This window comes from Portunus trituberculatus, chromosome 7 (assembly GCF_017591435.1).
Source record: "Portunus trituberculatus isolate SZX2019 chromosome 7, ASM1759143v1, whole genome shotgun sequence".
NCBI classification, from domain to species: domain Eukaryota; kingdom Metazoa; phylum Arthropoda; class Malacostraca; order Decapoda; family Portunidae; genus Portunus; species Portunus trituberculatus.
In genome coordinates this window covers 5,238,331-5,253,545 of record NC_059261.1, presented here as the reverse complement: position 1 = coordinate 5,253,545, position 15,215 = coordinate 5,238,331, and the positions used below count along the sequence as shown (strand labels likewise).

At 39.8% G+C, this 15,215-nt stretch overlaps 1 protein-coding gene across 1 annotated transcript; it reads right to left on the bottom strand.

The window, feature by feature from the left end:
- Window positions 1-254: 254 nt before the first annotated feature.
- LOC123519431 (protein SPT2 homolog) lies at window positions 255-13,564 on the bottom strand. Its single transcript, XM_045280728.1, has 10 exons — window positions 13,420-13,564; window positions 12,475-12,654; window positions 11,961-12,094; window positions 5,246-6,230; window positions 5,046-5,171; window positions 3,876-4,046; window positions 3,144-3,273; window positions 2,186-2,361; window positions 1,748-1,924; window positions 255-635 (listed from the first exon to the last, which is right to left on the bottom strand). Exons 2-10 carry the CDS (start codon window positions 12,642-12,644, stop codon window positions 413-415), a joined length of 2,292 nt encoding a protein of 763 aa, XP_045136663.1. The 5' UTR covers window positions 12,645-12,654; window positions 13,420-13,564; the 3' UTR covers window positions 255-412.
- Between the last annotated feature and the right edge of the window lie 1,651 nt (window positions 13,565-15,215).

Below are 15,215 nucleotides of genomic sequence, written 5' to 3'. Positions count from 1 at the left end.
GAGGGAAAGACTGAAGGGGTTGGGGTTAATGCAATGACCACTACACACACACACACACACTTTAATCACTTCTCTCAACAAATGCAAGTCTTCATAAGTTTCCCAGACCCAGAGAGAGAACACAATGACCACTACAGAAACACACACACACACACACACATACACACTTCAATCACTCCTCTCAATACATGTATGTTTCTCACACCCACAAAGAGAGAACACACCACCACTAGGTCAGGAAATCAAACACTGGAATTCATCAGCTGGTATACTTTGGAATATACAAACTACGAACTAAGTAATAGTATTCATAACTGTATAACACACCACCGTACACATCCACAATCTGCAAACAAGCTAGGCAATCCTTACAACCTAACATACCTTCCACTAACTAACCACTTCCTGGGAGTCAGCAGGTGGAGGTGGAGCTATAAGAGGAGCTGTAGGCAGACCCATAGGCAGAATCATAGGAGGAGGAGGATGGTGGAAGTAGTTCATATTGATCATTAGAACCTTCCTGCAGGAGTCTCAGAAGGAGGTCCTGTGCCGGCATCTTCCTGGTGATCACGAGGCACCGACTACTGGTGTCCCTCCCGCGGGTGGCACTCTTCAGGTGGCACAGGCGAGCGATTCTGGGGAGTGATGGAGGGATTAAAAGATGTGGCACTGATGGGGTTGTGTGGCACTGCTGACACTCTAATATTGACTGATGTGTGTGGCATTGTTTGATTTGTTTTTAGTTTTCAGTTAAGTGGATAGATTAACCCCTTCATTACTGAGACATTTTTACCTTGATTCTTGGGTACAATTAGATTATTTTATTTACAGTAGGAAGGGTCTATGGAGGTAAAAAGATTAATGACCACAGTCTTCACTATTGTAATCCCCAACAAGAGTTTCTGAAGCTGTAAAAAATCACCAAATAGTAACTAGAATGAATATGAAAATGTGTCATGGTACTGAAGGGGTTAAAGTGTGTTGTGATGGGGTTAGTGGTGGTGGTGTCAGTTTTCAGTTAATTTGTTAGGTTGAAATATGTGGTGGTGATGGTAGAGTGCTAGCATGCATTTTTACTGTGAGTTTTGAGTACGATTAGATTTTATTGACATTACTAAGGGTTTATGGAGGTCAGAAGATTAATGGTCACAGTCTTTACTATTTTAATCCCCACATAAGTTTCTGAGGCTGTATAAAATCACCAAATAGCAAGCAGAATTAATACAAAAATGCATCGGTACTGAAGGAGATAATATTTTTGTCAGTTTTGGCATTACATTATTCACAGAAGTTGAAGAATGAATGAATTTGTAAATGCATATATTGGTTCACAAGACCTAAAACATAAAATCTATATATGAAAATGCTTCATACATCATCCGGAGTTCTATCTTTCTATCTTAATACCAGACCAGCAATGCCACAAAGCTTGACCCAGACAACCACCACACCACTGCCCCTTCACAATGAGACCGTTCTACCCTGCACCTCCTCCAACTCTGCCACTCTAGCAAGGCACCACAGCACACACAGACCCACCACTGCCCCATCACAATGAGACTGTTCCCTACCCTGCACCTCCTCCAACCCTGACACCACAGCACACACTGGCTCAACCCTGCCCCTTCATAATGAGACTTCCTTACCCTGCATCTCCTCCAACACCAGGACTATCAAGAAGCAAGGTACATTCCCCTGACAAAACAACAATAAGTGAAATGCAAATGAACTGCCAACAATGACCTACTTGTGAATCTCTGCTCGCTGTTCCTTGGAGAAGTCGTTGGAGAAAGCCAATGCCATATTCTTGGAGGTGCTGGCATAGTCCGACACAATCTCCCGAACCCTCTTGCGGAAAGCTGGGGTGACGGCGCCCTTGTTGCCAGTGTGTCCGAGTCCCTGGCGGCCAAACACCTCACTCGGCCTGGCAGGAAAAGTAGCTGGTTCAGGATCTTGTAGGATATCATGTAGGAACTCTTAAACTCCCTGCCTGACTGTATTCCTTCCCATTTCTTGTCAAGGGTAACATAAAAATAAATAAATAAATAAATAAAAGACCCACTAAGTTGCCAGTCCCCTTGAAAAAAAAAAGAAAGATAAAGAAAAAAGAAAAGTTTTTATTTTTTTCTAACTGCAACACACACAACACACACACACACACACACACACACACACACACACACACCTAATGGGCTCAGTGATACCCTCTCCCTTCTTTCCAAGTCCTCCACCAGTCCATCCCATCTGCTTCATCATCTTGCTGGCCACAGAGTTAGGGTTGTCCATCATTGAGCTACGGTTGGCCAGGTCCTCGCCGAGCTGCTCCAAGGTCACACTCTCCGCACGAATGTTCTTCTTGATCTGTGGAAGAAAACTTGGATGAAAAAAAAAAAAAAAAAAAAGCTGGGGGATGTTTTAGGATGTTTTGAAGGAATGTGGGTGGGTGAGTGGGTGTGTGTTTATGTTTGGAATGTGTCTGGATGTTCTGAAGGAGTGTGGGTGTGTGTGTGTGTTTGGGATGTGTTTGGATGTTTGGAATGTGAGTGTGTTTGGATGTTTTGAAGGTGTGTCTGTGGGTGGGTGGGTGGGTGGGTGGGTGGGTGTGTGTGTGTGTGTTTAACTGTTTTAAGAGCAGCGTGGGTATAAACAGCATTTTAATACAAGGAAGGAATAAGAGAGACAGCACAAACACCACAAAAATCCACAAAATATTTCGTTTAACCTATAAATTCCTGTAAAAAGCCTATATTGCATAAAAAAAAAAAAAAATAAGGAAAAAAGAAAATGAAAAGGAGAGGAGGAAAAACGAGAATCAATAAATGAAACAAAATACAAAAAAGGGAAATAAAAGGGAGAAAAAAAATCAATAATGAAAAAAGGAAAAGAAAAGGAGGGAAAATTAATAAAAACAGGAAGAAAAAAAAAGGAGGAGAAAAATCAATAAAAAAAAAAAAAGAAAAAGGAAAAGAAATGGAGTCAAAATAATAAAGAAAAGGAAAAGAAAAAAAAAATCAATAAAGAAAAAAGGAAAACAAAGAAAGAAAAAAAAAGGAAAAGAAAAGGAGGGAAAAATAATAAAGAAAAAAGGAAAGGAAAAAAAAAAAAAAAATAATAATAATAAAATACAAACAGTGGCATCTCACCTTGAGGGTAAAGCAATGTTTGGGGAGCTCAGCCACAGCATCCACCACAGCCTGCTCCCTTGCCTTCTTCCTCCCCAATGCTCTTGATGTCACCACGTCCACACCGTTGATGTTCACTGTGCACTCGTGGCTGGAAAAAAGTTAATTCCTGCGTTACTTTCATTTATTTATTTCCCTTTTGCTATTTTTCTGTAATTTGTTTCCTATTTATTTAATTTTTTTTCTTATTCCTGTTATTGCATTATTTGTCTATATATTGTTTTCCTTTCTTCTTTTTTAATGTTATTTATTGTTATTTTAGTTTTTATTGATTTTTTCTATCACTTTTTTTTTATTCCTATTCCTTTTTTATATATTTTTATATTTATCTATTTATTCATGTTGCTTCTGTGTTCGTTTTTATCTAGTTAGTTTTTCATCATTGTTTATTCTTGTTATTGTATCATTCGGCATTTTTGTTTTCATTCGTTTTTTCTTTTATGTTATTTCTGATTGACTGACTGCCTGACTGACTGACTGACTGATTGGCTGACTGAATGAATGAAAGAATGAGTGACTGACTGATTATATAACTGAATGAATTAATGAATAAAAAAATGACTGACTGACTGATTGAACAACTAACTAATTAACTGACTGACTAAAAAAAAAAACTAATGACCAACTAAAAAAATAACTGAATGACTGACTTATTGACTGACTAAACTGACCAACTAACACATGGCAACTCACAAATGGTCCTTCTTCTGGTAGTGGTAGTTGACCGGCATTCTACTGAAGCAGGAGGAGGTGTTGAGGATGGCGGCCGCAGCACCTCCGTTGTCATGGTTCTCGTGCCTCACCACCACAAATCCTGCCAAGGGGTTGTCTCGGCCCACCACCTTGCACCAGTTGGCCAGATGACTGTGGGGTGTGTGCGTTAGGTTAGGTTAGGTGAGGTTGGGTTGGGTTGGGTTGGGTTGGGTTGGGTTAGGTTAGGTTAGGTTAGTGGTAGTAGTGTTAGTGATGGTGGTGGTGTGTTAAGGTTATGAGTGTTAAACTGTTATGGTTTTCTGTGTAAGTTTGTGTGTGTGTGTGTGTGTGTGTGTGTGTGTGTGTGTGTGTGTGTGTGTGTGTGTGTGTGTGTTTACCTAGTTGTGTATTACAGGGCTCGAGCGGGACTCATTGTGACCTGTCTCCATGTTTACTTTTATCCGAGTTTTCCTTAAATTTGTGCACACTTTCCATTGCTACTGCTGCTGCTGTTCATTGTGTATGTGTGTGTCCGTGTGTGTGTGTATTTACCTAGTTGTAGTTTTACAGGGCCTGGGCTTTATGCTCGTGTGGCCCTGTCTCCATATCCACACTTATCCAATTTTTCTTTAAAACTATGCACACTCATTGCTGACACCACTTCCTCACTCAAACTGTTCCAAGTCTCAACACATCTTTGCAGGAAACCATATTTTTTAACATCTCTCAGACATCTTCCCTTCCTCAGTTTTTTACTATGCAATCTTGTGCTTCTAATGTCATATTCTTCTCAGGATCAGTTTCTCATTATCCACTTGATCCATTCCATTCATGTGTGTGTGTGTGTGTGTGTGTGTGTGTGTGTGTGAAAGTTATAATTATTCAGTGTGAAGGCTGATAGTTATAATTGCTGTATGTGAACTTGTGAACAATATATACACACAAAAAAAAAAAAATAATAATAAAAGTAAACATAGCAATGGATAACTTGGCCATATCAGGAACACATAGAATATAGAAAAAATTAAAAGGAAAGGCAGGATATATAAGGAAAAAACTGAAGCAAACATAGCAAACAATATTTCAATTAACTATGTTAGTAACTCGGATAGAAAAAAAAAAAAATAAATAAATAAATAAAAAAATAAAAAACAGCATCATTCCTCTTACTTGTGCTGTGGTGTTGCTGTTGCTGCTGCTGTGGAGGGCTGCTGCTGCTGCTGTTGCTGTGACTGTCCTGGCTGCATGAACCCTTGGCCTTCTCCCCAGCCTTGGCACCATATGACTGGAGTGGCACTGTGTTGGCCATCTTATCCATATTATCCGGGGTGGTGGCATCATCACTCATTCCTCCGATAAACTTCACAAACTTCTCCGTGATTGGTTTGTTCTTGTCCTTGTCCTTGGATTTCTTCTTCTTGGGGGCTGGCGGGGCAGTGATGAGGGTGGTGGTGGTGGTGGTGGTGGTGTCAGTAGGCAGTGGTAGAAGAGAGTTTGTGTTTCCCGATCTGTACATTGAAGTGTTGGGTGTTCCAAGAAGCGACTGTCCTCCCCCGCCAAGCTTAGATGCTGTGTTTGGTGATCCGCCGAACCCAGTGGTGCCTGATCCGCTAAATGATGTCTTGTTGCCGGCGTTCAGTGTTCCGCCGGAGATGAACCCTGTGGAGCTTAATCCTGTCGCTGATCCACCAAATGCACGCTTGTTGTTTGGTGTCATTGTTCCACCTGGCACGAACCCCATGGACTTTGCTGATCCACTAAACGCAGGCTTGGAGTTTGGCATTAATGTTCCACCTGAGACGAACCCCATAGCATTTGTCGATCCACTAAACGCAGGCTTGTTGTTTGCGGTCATTGTTCCACCTGAGACAAACCCCATGGCATTTCCTGATCCACTAAACGCAGGCTTGTTGTTTGCGGTCATTGTTCCACCTGACACGAACCCCATGGAACTTCCTGACCCACCACCAAGCATCGGTTTGGAGGAGTTCGGCATCAGCGTTCCACCGGAGACAAAACCCATAGCACTTGCTGATCCACTAAACGCAGCCTTGGAACCTCCCAGCGATCCACCGAAGGAAGGATTAGCAGATGTCGAGGCTCCATCCGACACACTTGACGATCCAACTTGTGAAGAATTTGATCCCTTTACGAATGACATTATAGGAAGGCGGGACGATAGTGGTGTGGGTGGAAGGCCGAGGAGGGACGACATAGGACCCCGCTTTGCTGAATCCCCACCCTCGAGGTCAGACGAAGGCTCGGAGGACATTAGGGAACCGTTGTCCTCCTCTTCAGAGGCTGTAGATGGCTTGAAGGAGGGACAGTCACCTAATAACGATGATGTGCGGGTTCCTGTAATTTTGGTTTTGTTTACATGTGTGTCGTGAGTGGGTGTCACCTCACTGCGTCTTCACCATCATTGCCATCATCGTCTTTCCTCCCACGCCAGGCAGGTAAAGCGTTCAGACTCAAGAAATGCTTATCGGGGTGAACAAAGACATCTACATGTGCTCATACATGCATACATACATACACACACACACGCTCGCACATCTCTCTCTCTCTCTCTCTTGTAGCATTCTTAAAACTATTACACTTTTTATGCTGTAATAGATTTTCTTCTCTCTCTTACTAGTTAACTTTCTCTCATACTCTCTCTCTCTCTCTCTTCCTTGCACCACTCCACAACCTTTCTCTCCAACACACAACAGCACAACCATTTCCTCACTCCACACACACCTCTCTCACTTCACCACTACTCCTTGTACACCACACTGCCTCTCACACCAAAACCATTTCCTCACTCCACTCACCTCTCACTTCACCACTACCCATACACCACACTGCCTCTCACACCTTAGAAGAGATACCACAACAAATCTCCTTCCTAGCACCACACTGAACCACACTAATTCTCTCACACCACAAACACACACCACAGAGAACTATAGCCAATGTCCACAAGCTTGGCACACACACACACACATACACACCAGCTCTCCATTCACCTTCACACATGTCAAATCTTCTCTATTCTCTCACTCTTCTCTTTCTCACAGTCTCTTCTCTCACCTGATACGATGAAAGAAGCCACAAGACGACTCATTTCTGTACATCTGTTGTGGCTTTTTCCTCTCCTTTTCCCTGTTTTTTCCTCGATATTTTCCTGTGGCTTTCTAAACACAGGCTTGAGTACAGCTAAGGATTAAGTCACTGAAGGTAAAGTGTGTGTGTGTGTGTGTGTGGCTGTGTGTGTGTGTGTTTTAGTGTTTTATGTCTTGAGTCTGAAGGCTGTCCCCCTCCCCTGGTGTGGAGATGGTGTGCTGATGATGGCTATGATGGGAATATGTTAGTTCTGATCTCTACCTTGTGTTCTGTTATAAGGAAGGTTCTCTCTCACTCACTCAGAAGGGCAGAAGTAAGTGGTCATTTTCATTACTTCTATTCTACTTTACTGCTTTAACCCTATTGCTTGTCTTGTATTTACTCTTTTATTCCTTACTTTATTGATCTATTTATCCTTTTTCCCTGACGTTTGGCTAATTCTATATAATTCTTTTAGGGAACTGGCATTTCAAGTGGACTTTTTTTTTTTTTTTTTTTTTTTAATCTTTTGTTGACCTTGGCTGGTTTTCTCTCTTCCATAGTAAAAAAATAAATAAAAAATGTTGTTTCTCATTAACTCTTTGCAGCTTCTCAATTCTCGCCACCAGATTAATAAGGTCAATGCTTCAACACACATAGCGACTTTGCCGAGCCTTCACTGCGTCACCTTCACCGTCGCCATTCTCCTTTCTCCAACGCCACGAGGGAAATCACTGTCTAGTCACTTTATTCTCACTGCAGTACTTTTCTCTCGTGTGTGTGTGTGTGTGTGTGTGTTGGTTCTTTCAATTTACTCTCTCCATTTAATTTTTGTATTCTAATTAATCTTTTTTTTTTATTTTATTTTTATCACCATTTATTGACTTCCACGCATATTTTACATTTCCCTTATTATTATTTTTTTGGTATTTCAATTAATTTCTTTGCATTTATCAATGTATCACATTTTTTTCATTTTTTTATCACCATTTATCGACTTACATGCATATTTTACACTTCTCTTATCTTTTTATTTCAATTAATTTCTTTGCATTTATCTATTTATCATTATTTTTTCCATTTTTCATCATTTATTGACTTCTATGCATCTTTTCCACATCTGTAGCTTAACCCCTTCAGTACAATGATGCGTTTCCATATTCATTCTGGTTACTATTTAGTGGTTTTATAAAGCTTCAGAAACTTATAGGATGGGGGGAGATTAAAATAGTGAAGACCATTGCCATTAATCTTTTGACCTTTATAAAATGGTCTAATTGTACACAAATCTCAAGGTAAAAATGTGTCCCAGTACTGAAGGGGTTAATTTGCTGCTTTCTTCACTATTTCCATCATTACTACTGCTTACATGTACTTTTCTGCTATAGTACATCTCAAATCACAGTCTTCCGTCAATATTTGTTGCTTTTATTGGTTGACTTGCATCTCTTTCACACCTTTCTATTCAAATGTACTGCTTTCTTCAATATTTCCATGAGTAATATTGGTGACGTATTTTTTCAGCAATTTTACATTTCTAATCACAGCCTTCTATCAATATTTCAATTATTTTTATCTGTTTTCTGCATTTTTTCAACATATCTGAACTTGTTTCTTCAGATACAGGCAAACACACACACACACACACATGCCATCGATATCTCAGTGAAGCTCTCTCTAAATATTCACTTTTTGATATCAATGACACTTTCTTTATTTTGTTTTTCTGCACACTATCTTTTCCACCACACACTGAACACTTCTGAGCTCCACGATTCACCTTCTAATCAGTGACGAACCAGGTGAACCAGTACAGGTGAGCTTTGGTTTGTGAGTAAGTCAGATGTCGTAAAAAAAAAATCCTGCTACTTGTACATTAAAAGAAAACGTAACTGAGATTTTTGCAACTACATACATCCTTCTTTCAAAATTTTCACGGCAATTTCTCGATGTATCTATTAGCAAACAAGGACTCTACACTGTGAGAGAGCATAATTATTTCCCACACACACCTTCACAAACTCACAAAGCAAGATTCACCTGCAGCTCCACTCAATGACTGTAACCTGTGACGACCTTCAGGTAAGATTCTACACAGGTACAGGTGTCAGGCACGTACACCGAAACACTCTGCTCTCTCACCAACACTGTTTTCCAAGGCCTCAGAAATGACTAGCTGGGTTTTTAAGAGTGTTTCTCCTGTTAATACTGCTGAAATCTTGTTAACCTGTCACTAGAACCATAAAAACACCCTCAAAAAACCCAAATAACTTTACCAAGACTATTTTCCAAGGCCACAGAGATGACTAGCGGGATTTTCAAGAGTGTTTCTCCTGTTAATAATGCTGAAATCTTGTTAACTTGCCATTAGAACCATAAAAAACACTCTTAAAAACCCACATCACTTCACCTAGAGCCTTGAAACCAGCACAGGTGGAGCGCAGAAGTGTTTCCAAGTATGTACGTACAAGCCTTTATGCAACACCAGTACCTCCCTTGCCTTCACTATCACTACAGCCAAGATCGTCACCATTCTCACTCTCCATGTTTAGGTGTCAAATTTTGGCAAGAACAAAGCATTTCTCTTGGGACTTATTGCAGCATTCTGAAGCCTGGTAGATGGGTAGGTGGGTAGATGAGGCAAATGACTTCAGGTAACTTCAGTCAATCACCCGTCTCCCTGTTCACCCAATTACGAGGTTTCACAAGCCTTAGCATTATGAGAAACTGAGGGAAGAGAAGCAGGAGGGTGAAAGGAAGGAGGATAAGAAAGAGGAGGTAGAAGGAAGGTGAAAAGGAGAAGAAAGAGGGAGATGCAAGGAGGGTGAAAAGAAAGGAGAGAATAAAGTTGATAGAAGGGTGAAAACGATGGGAAGAAAGAGGAGATAGAAGGAGGAGGATGAAAAAAGAAAAGAGGAGAAGATTAACAGAAAGAGAGAGAAAACGAGGAGATACAAGCAGGAGAAAGAGGAGATATAAACAGGAGTGAAAAAAGAGAAAGAGAAGAAAAAGGAGATAGAAGGAGGGTGAAAAGAAAGAGATGATACAAATAGGAGGATGAAAAATAAAGAGAAAGAGAAGAAAAATGGTAAAAAGACGAGAAGAAAGATAGAAAAATAAAAAAAAAAAGAAAAAGAAAAAAGAGATAAGAAGCAAGGAGAGAGAGAGAGAGAGAGAGAGAGAGAGAGAGAGAGAGAGAGAGAGAGAGAGAGAGAGAGAGAGAGAAGATTTAGACTAATGAGATGTACAAGAGGAACAATAAAAATCTTTGGTACCATTCATGAATTTAATGACCTACAGATGACTCGTACAAAAAAATGACTTAATTAAAATTGCTCGTTATGCTTTGTACCTCCCAAAATGACACAAACATGAGGGGGGGGGTCAGAGGGGGCTAAAGGTATGGGTGGAGGAGCTGGTATGGGGGGCGCTTACTGTCTATTCCATATGTGCAACTGAAAAAAATCATATTGACTTAATTTTTTTCCGCCCTCAAATAAAAGGCGTTTAATTTCCTTCTCTCAAAATATTAATCGAGTCAGAAAATTGAAACCGAGGATTATTTTAGCGGGATTTAAGTTGCATATGATTTCTTTCACCGCGGATACAAAATGAAAGATGCCGTTTGTACTGTAACACCAATATCTGCCACCTCACGCACTCCTGGGATTTGTCGGAGGCTAATGCTGCACCAAGGACAGTCAGAAAATCACACATAAAAAAAAAAAGTTCAAATTCTCACAAGTTATCAATGTTTCTGTTTTTTCTTGGTCTTTGAGTGGGTTTGAGTCACCGAGACACAAATGAATGCAAAACTCGGGGGGAAATACTGAACAGACATTTAACAGCTGGAAGAAATTAAATAAAAGTAAAAATTTAAGGTTGACACAAATTAAATGAACAACAAAAATTAAATAACTCTCTTCTGGCTCAAAAACGAAAAGAAAACACAAACGACCAAACCAAACTCACATTTCTTTGCCATGGTACTTAAAAAATCACATGAATTACAATCCACTCACTGAATCAACCCTGTCACTAACTTCATATATAAAAAAACACAAGAGGAAATACAAACAATAGGAAATAAACATCAGGAACCACAAACAATGAGACACATCGCCTTATCGCTGACACGGCAAAACTTGAACAGCAACGCAAGACACTCAAAAAGCAGAAAATTAAGGAAACCGTCTCTTTTTAAGGATATAATGATGTTCTGTACTTTGGGGCTGAAGAGAGAGTGAACATAACATTGCCTTGCTGACATTAAAGGTGGAAAAAGGTGAAAAATAGTGATGTTTCTCCTACTCGCTCACAACCTCACTAACGTAAATTAATAAATGAAATACGTGACTTAGTGAAATGCAGTAAAAATAATTGGACAGTACATCACCTTGTCTATAAATTCAAGTAGATAAAAGATTGCGGTAAATGAACAGATAACAGACAGTGTTGCCGCCTCACCACAACTCAAAAATACTCGAGTGAAAAAAAAGTAAAAATACAGAATACACACAAATAAATACAAACTAGATGAAATAGTAATCAAATCCAATATTACAAAAACTAGAAATACAAAATATCTTGCTGCGACTCCAACTAGAAATGACAAAAGATGAAAAAAATCAATAAAAATAATAATAATAATAATAATAATAATAATAAAAAATTAATAAAAATAATAATGGAAGCAGAGAGGTAAGGTACGGTAAGGTAAGGTTAGGTTGGGTTGGGTTGGTTTAGGTAAAGATAAGGTAAGGTTAGATTAGGTATGGTTAGGTTAGATTAGGTATGGTTAGAATAGGTATGGTTAGGTTAGGTATAGTTAGGTTAGATTAGGTATGGTTAGGTATAGTTAGGTTAGGTAAGGTAAGGTTAGGTGGAGCAAGATAAAATAAGACGAGGCAAAGCAAGGCAAGGTGAGGCAATGGGTGGATAGTGGATAGCGGATAGTGGTAGTGGACAGGTGTTACTCTCAATATGTTTTCTTCAAACCTTTAACTTTTGCACCAGCGGCATCAGAGGCCTTCACAAATGTTCTCTGCAACATGTTCTTCTTGTTCTCCTTGAAGTCGCAGCCCACGTCCCTTGCCAGCACCTCCACCTGCCGCATGAGGGCGTCCGGGTACCTGTTGTAGTAGTAGTAGTAGTAGTAGTAGTAGTAGTAGTAGTAGTAGTAGTAGTAGTAGTAGTAATATGTTAACATGTAAGATGAAAAAAAAAAAAAAAAAAAACAAGAGAAAAGAAGGATAATGCAGAAATACAAAATAAAAAATAGAAAAAAAAAAAAAAAAAAACAAGATAATAGAGAAACAAATAATAAAAACTAAAAAAATATTACAAAAATACACACACAAAAAAATAAATGAAAATAAAAATAAATAAATAAAACGAGAAAAATTGCAAAAAATACAAAAAAAAAAAAAAAAAAAATAAAATAATCAAATAAATAAATAAAACAAAACAAAATAAACAAAACAACAGCAAGACAAAACACACAAACACATACTTGCATCCGAGCAGCTCAATATTGACGAAGGCCTGGGCTAAACAGATGAGGCGGGCTTCAGGTATTCTCTCCTTGTGGGCTTCCAGGAACTCTCTCTTCAGGGTCCAGTGCTCATCACTCTCATAGGATGCCCGGTAAGACTCTATGTCCCAGCTGGTGTCTACACTCATCCTGCTTGTTCTGGGGGTGGGGGGAGAGACGGGGAGGTTGATAAGTAAATAGATAGACTGGTAGAGGGTGGAAAAAAAAAAGGTTATTACTTTTGTAGGACGCTAAATAAGATTCTATGTCCCAGCTGGTGTCCTCGCTCATCCTGCTTACTCTGGGGGGGCGGAGGGGGGGCTGATAGGTAAATAAATAAAGTAGACTACTTAAAACACCCAACACCACAGCCTTACCTAACACTCCACAACACCACACCACCTACCACCACCATAATACGGGGCCTTACTTAAAACACCCTACACCACCACCACAACACCACCGTAACACCGGACCTTTCCTAAAACACCCAACACCACAGTAACACCACACCCTTACCTAACACACCACACCACCACCACCGTAACACCGGGCCTTACCTAACACACCCAACACCACAGTAACACCACACCCTTACCTAACGCACCCAACACCACATCCACCGCCACCACCACCACCACCGCCACACACACCACCACCACCACCACGCCACCACCGTAACACCGGGCCTTACCTAAAACACCCAACACCACAAAAACACCACCACCGTAACACCACACCCTTAAATAACACACCAAACACCACAGTAACACCACCACAGCCTTACATAACCCACGCAACACCACAAATGACACCCGGAGACACACATCACCCCATAACCTTATTTCTACACCATCCCGCCCCTCCCCTGCCCCCCACAACACCCCAGTAACACCCCGCCACCCCCACCGTACTATACTATACCTGGATAACGCTGGGGTGTCGATTAAGGGGTTATTTGGGTGTATTTGGTGTTTTTTCACCTCAACGCTGGTTTTCTGATGCACTGCGGCAAATGAGGCGTGTCTTGATCCTGATCTTGAATTGACAGCCTATTTAAGTAGTTTTCCCTAGATACTCCTTATTTTTTATCTTTTTAATGCTTTTTTAAATGTTTTCTTTTATTCTTTATCTTTTACTGCTTTTTTGGGATGTTTTTTATTATTCTTTATCTTTTCTATTGTTTTTTTTCTTTTATTCTTTGTTTTTTCCTGCATTTTGAGATGTTTTATTCTTTGTTTTTTACTGCATTTTGAGATTTTTTTATTCTTTATCTCCTTTACTGCTTTTTTAAATGTTTTTTCTTTATTCTTTACATTTTATTGAGATTTTTCTATTTTATTCTTTCTCTTTTACTGTTTTTAGATGTTTTTTTATTCTTTATCTCTTTTACTGCTTTTTGAGATGTTTTTTATTCTATATCTCTTATACTGCTTTTTGAGATCTTTTTTTCTATTTGTACATCAATTTTATGCGTTTTTATTTATTCTACAGCTATTTTCACACATTTCACTGCTTAGATATTGCAAAATCTATCTTTTCTTTTTTTTTATTTCTTATCTTTCTGCTCGAAAAGATGGCTGTTTTAATTTTATGATTTGTTTTGTATCCTATTTTAGATCCAGATGTTACTTTTCTTTTCAGGTGCGACTTTGCGACTTTGCGATTTAAGAGCACTCATTTAGAATTGTGTAATATGGAACTGTGCACTTAAAAGGCATCTGATCACTTATTTTTTTCTTTTAATTCTTTGTGCCTTGTCATAAAATAATAATAATAATAATAATAATAATAATAATAATAATAATAATAAATAAAAGTTTGGCATATCTTTCAATGACTCCTTGCCAATCCTGACCATATGATTTCTCAGTAGCAACACCTGCCATGGTAACACACACCAGGTGAATTAAGGCTTCAGCTTACTTGTCAACTATCACGCACCATGTAAACGTGAGACTCAGCTATTTTACCGCTACCTCAGTCACACACGCATCGCCTCTAAAGACTCACGCATTTTTACTAACAATTAAAAAATATTCACACACACACACACATCACACACGAACATACACACACACACACACACACATGCACAAAACCATACACACATACCACACAAGCACGCATACACACACACACACACACACACACACACACACACACACACACACACACACACACACACACACACACACACACACACACACACACACACACACACACACACACACACACACACACACACACACACACACACACACACACACACACACACACACACACACACACACACACACACACACACACACACACACACACACACACACACACACACACACACACACACACACACACACACACACACACACACACACACACACACACACACACACACACACACACACACACACACACACACACACACACACACACACACACACACACACACACACACACACACACACACACACACACACACACACACACACACACACACACACACACACACACACACACACACACACACACACACACACACACACACACACACACACACACACACACACACACACACACACACACACACACACACACACACACACACACACACACACACACACACACACACACACACACACACACACACACACACACACACACACACACACACACACACACACACACACACACACACACACACACACACACACACACAC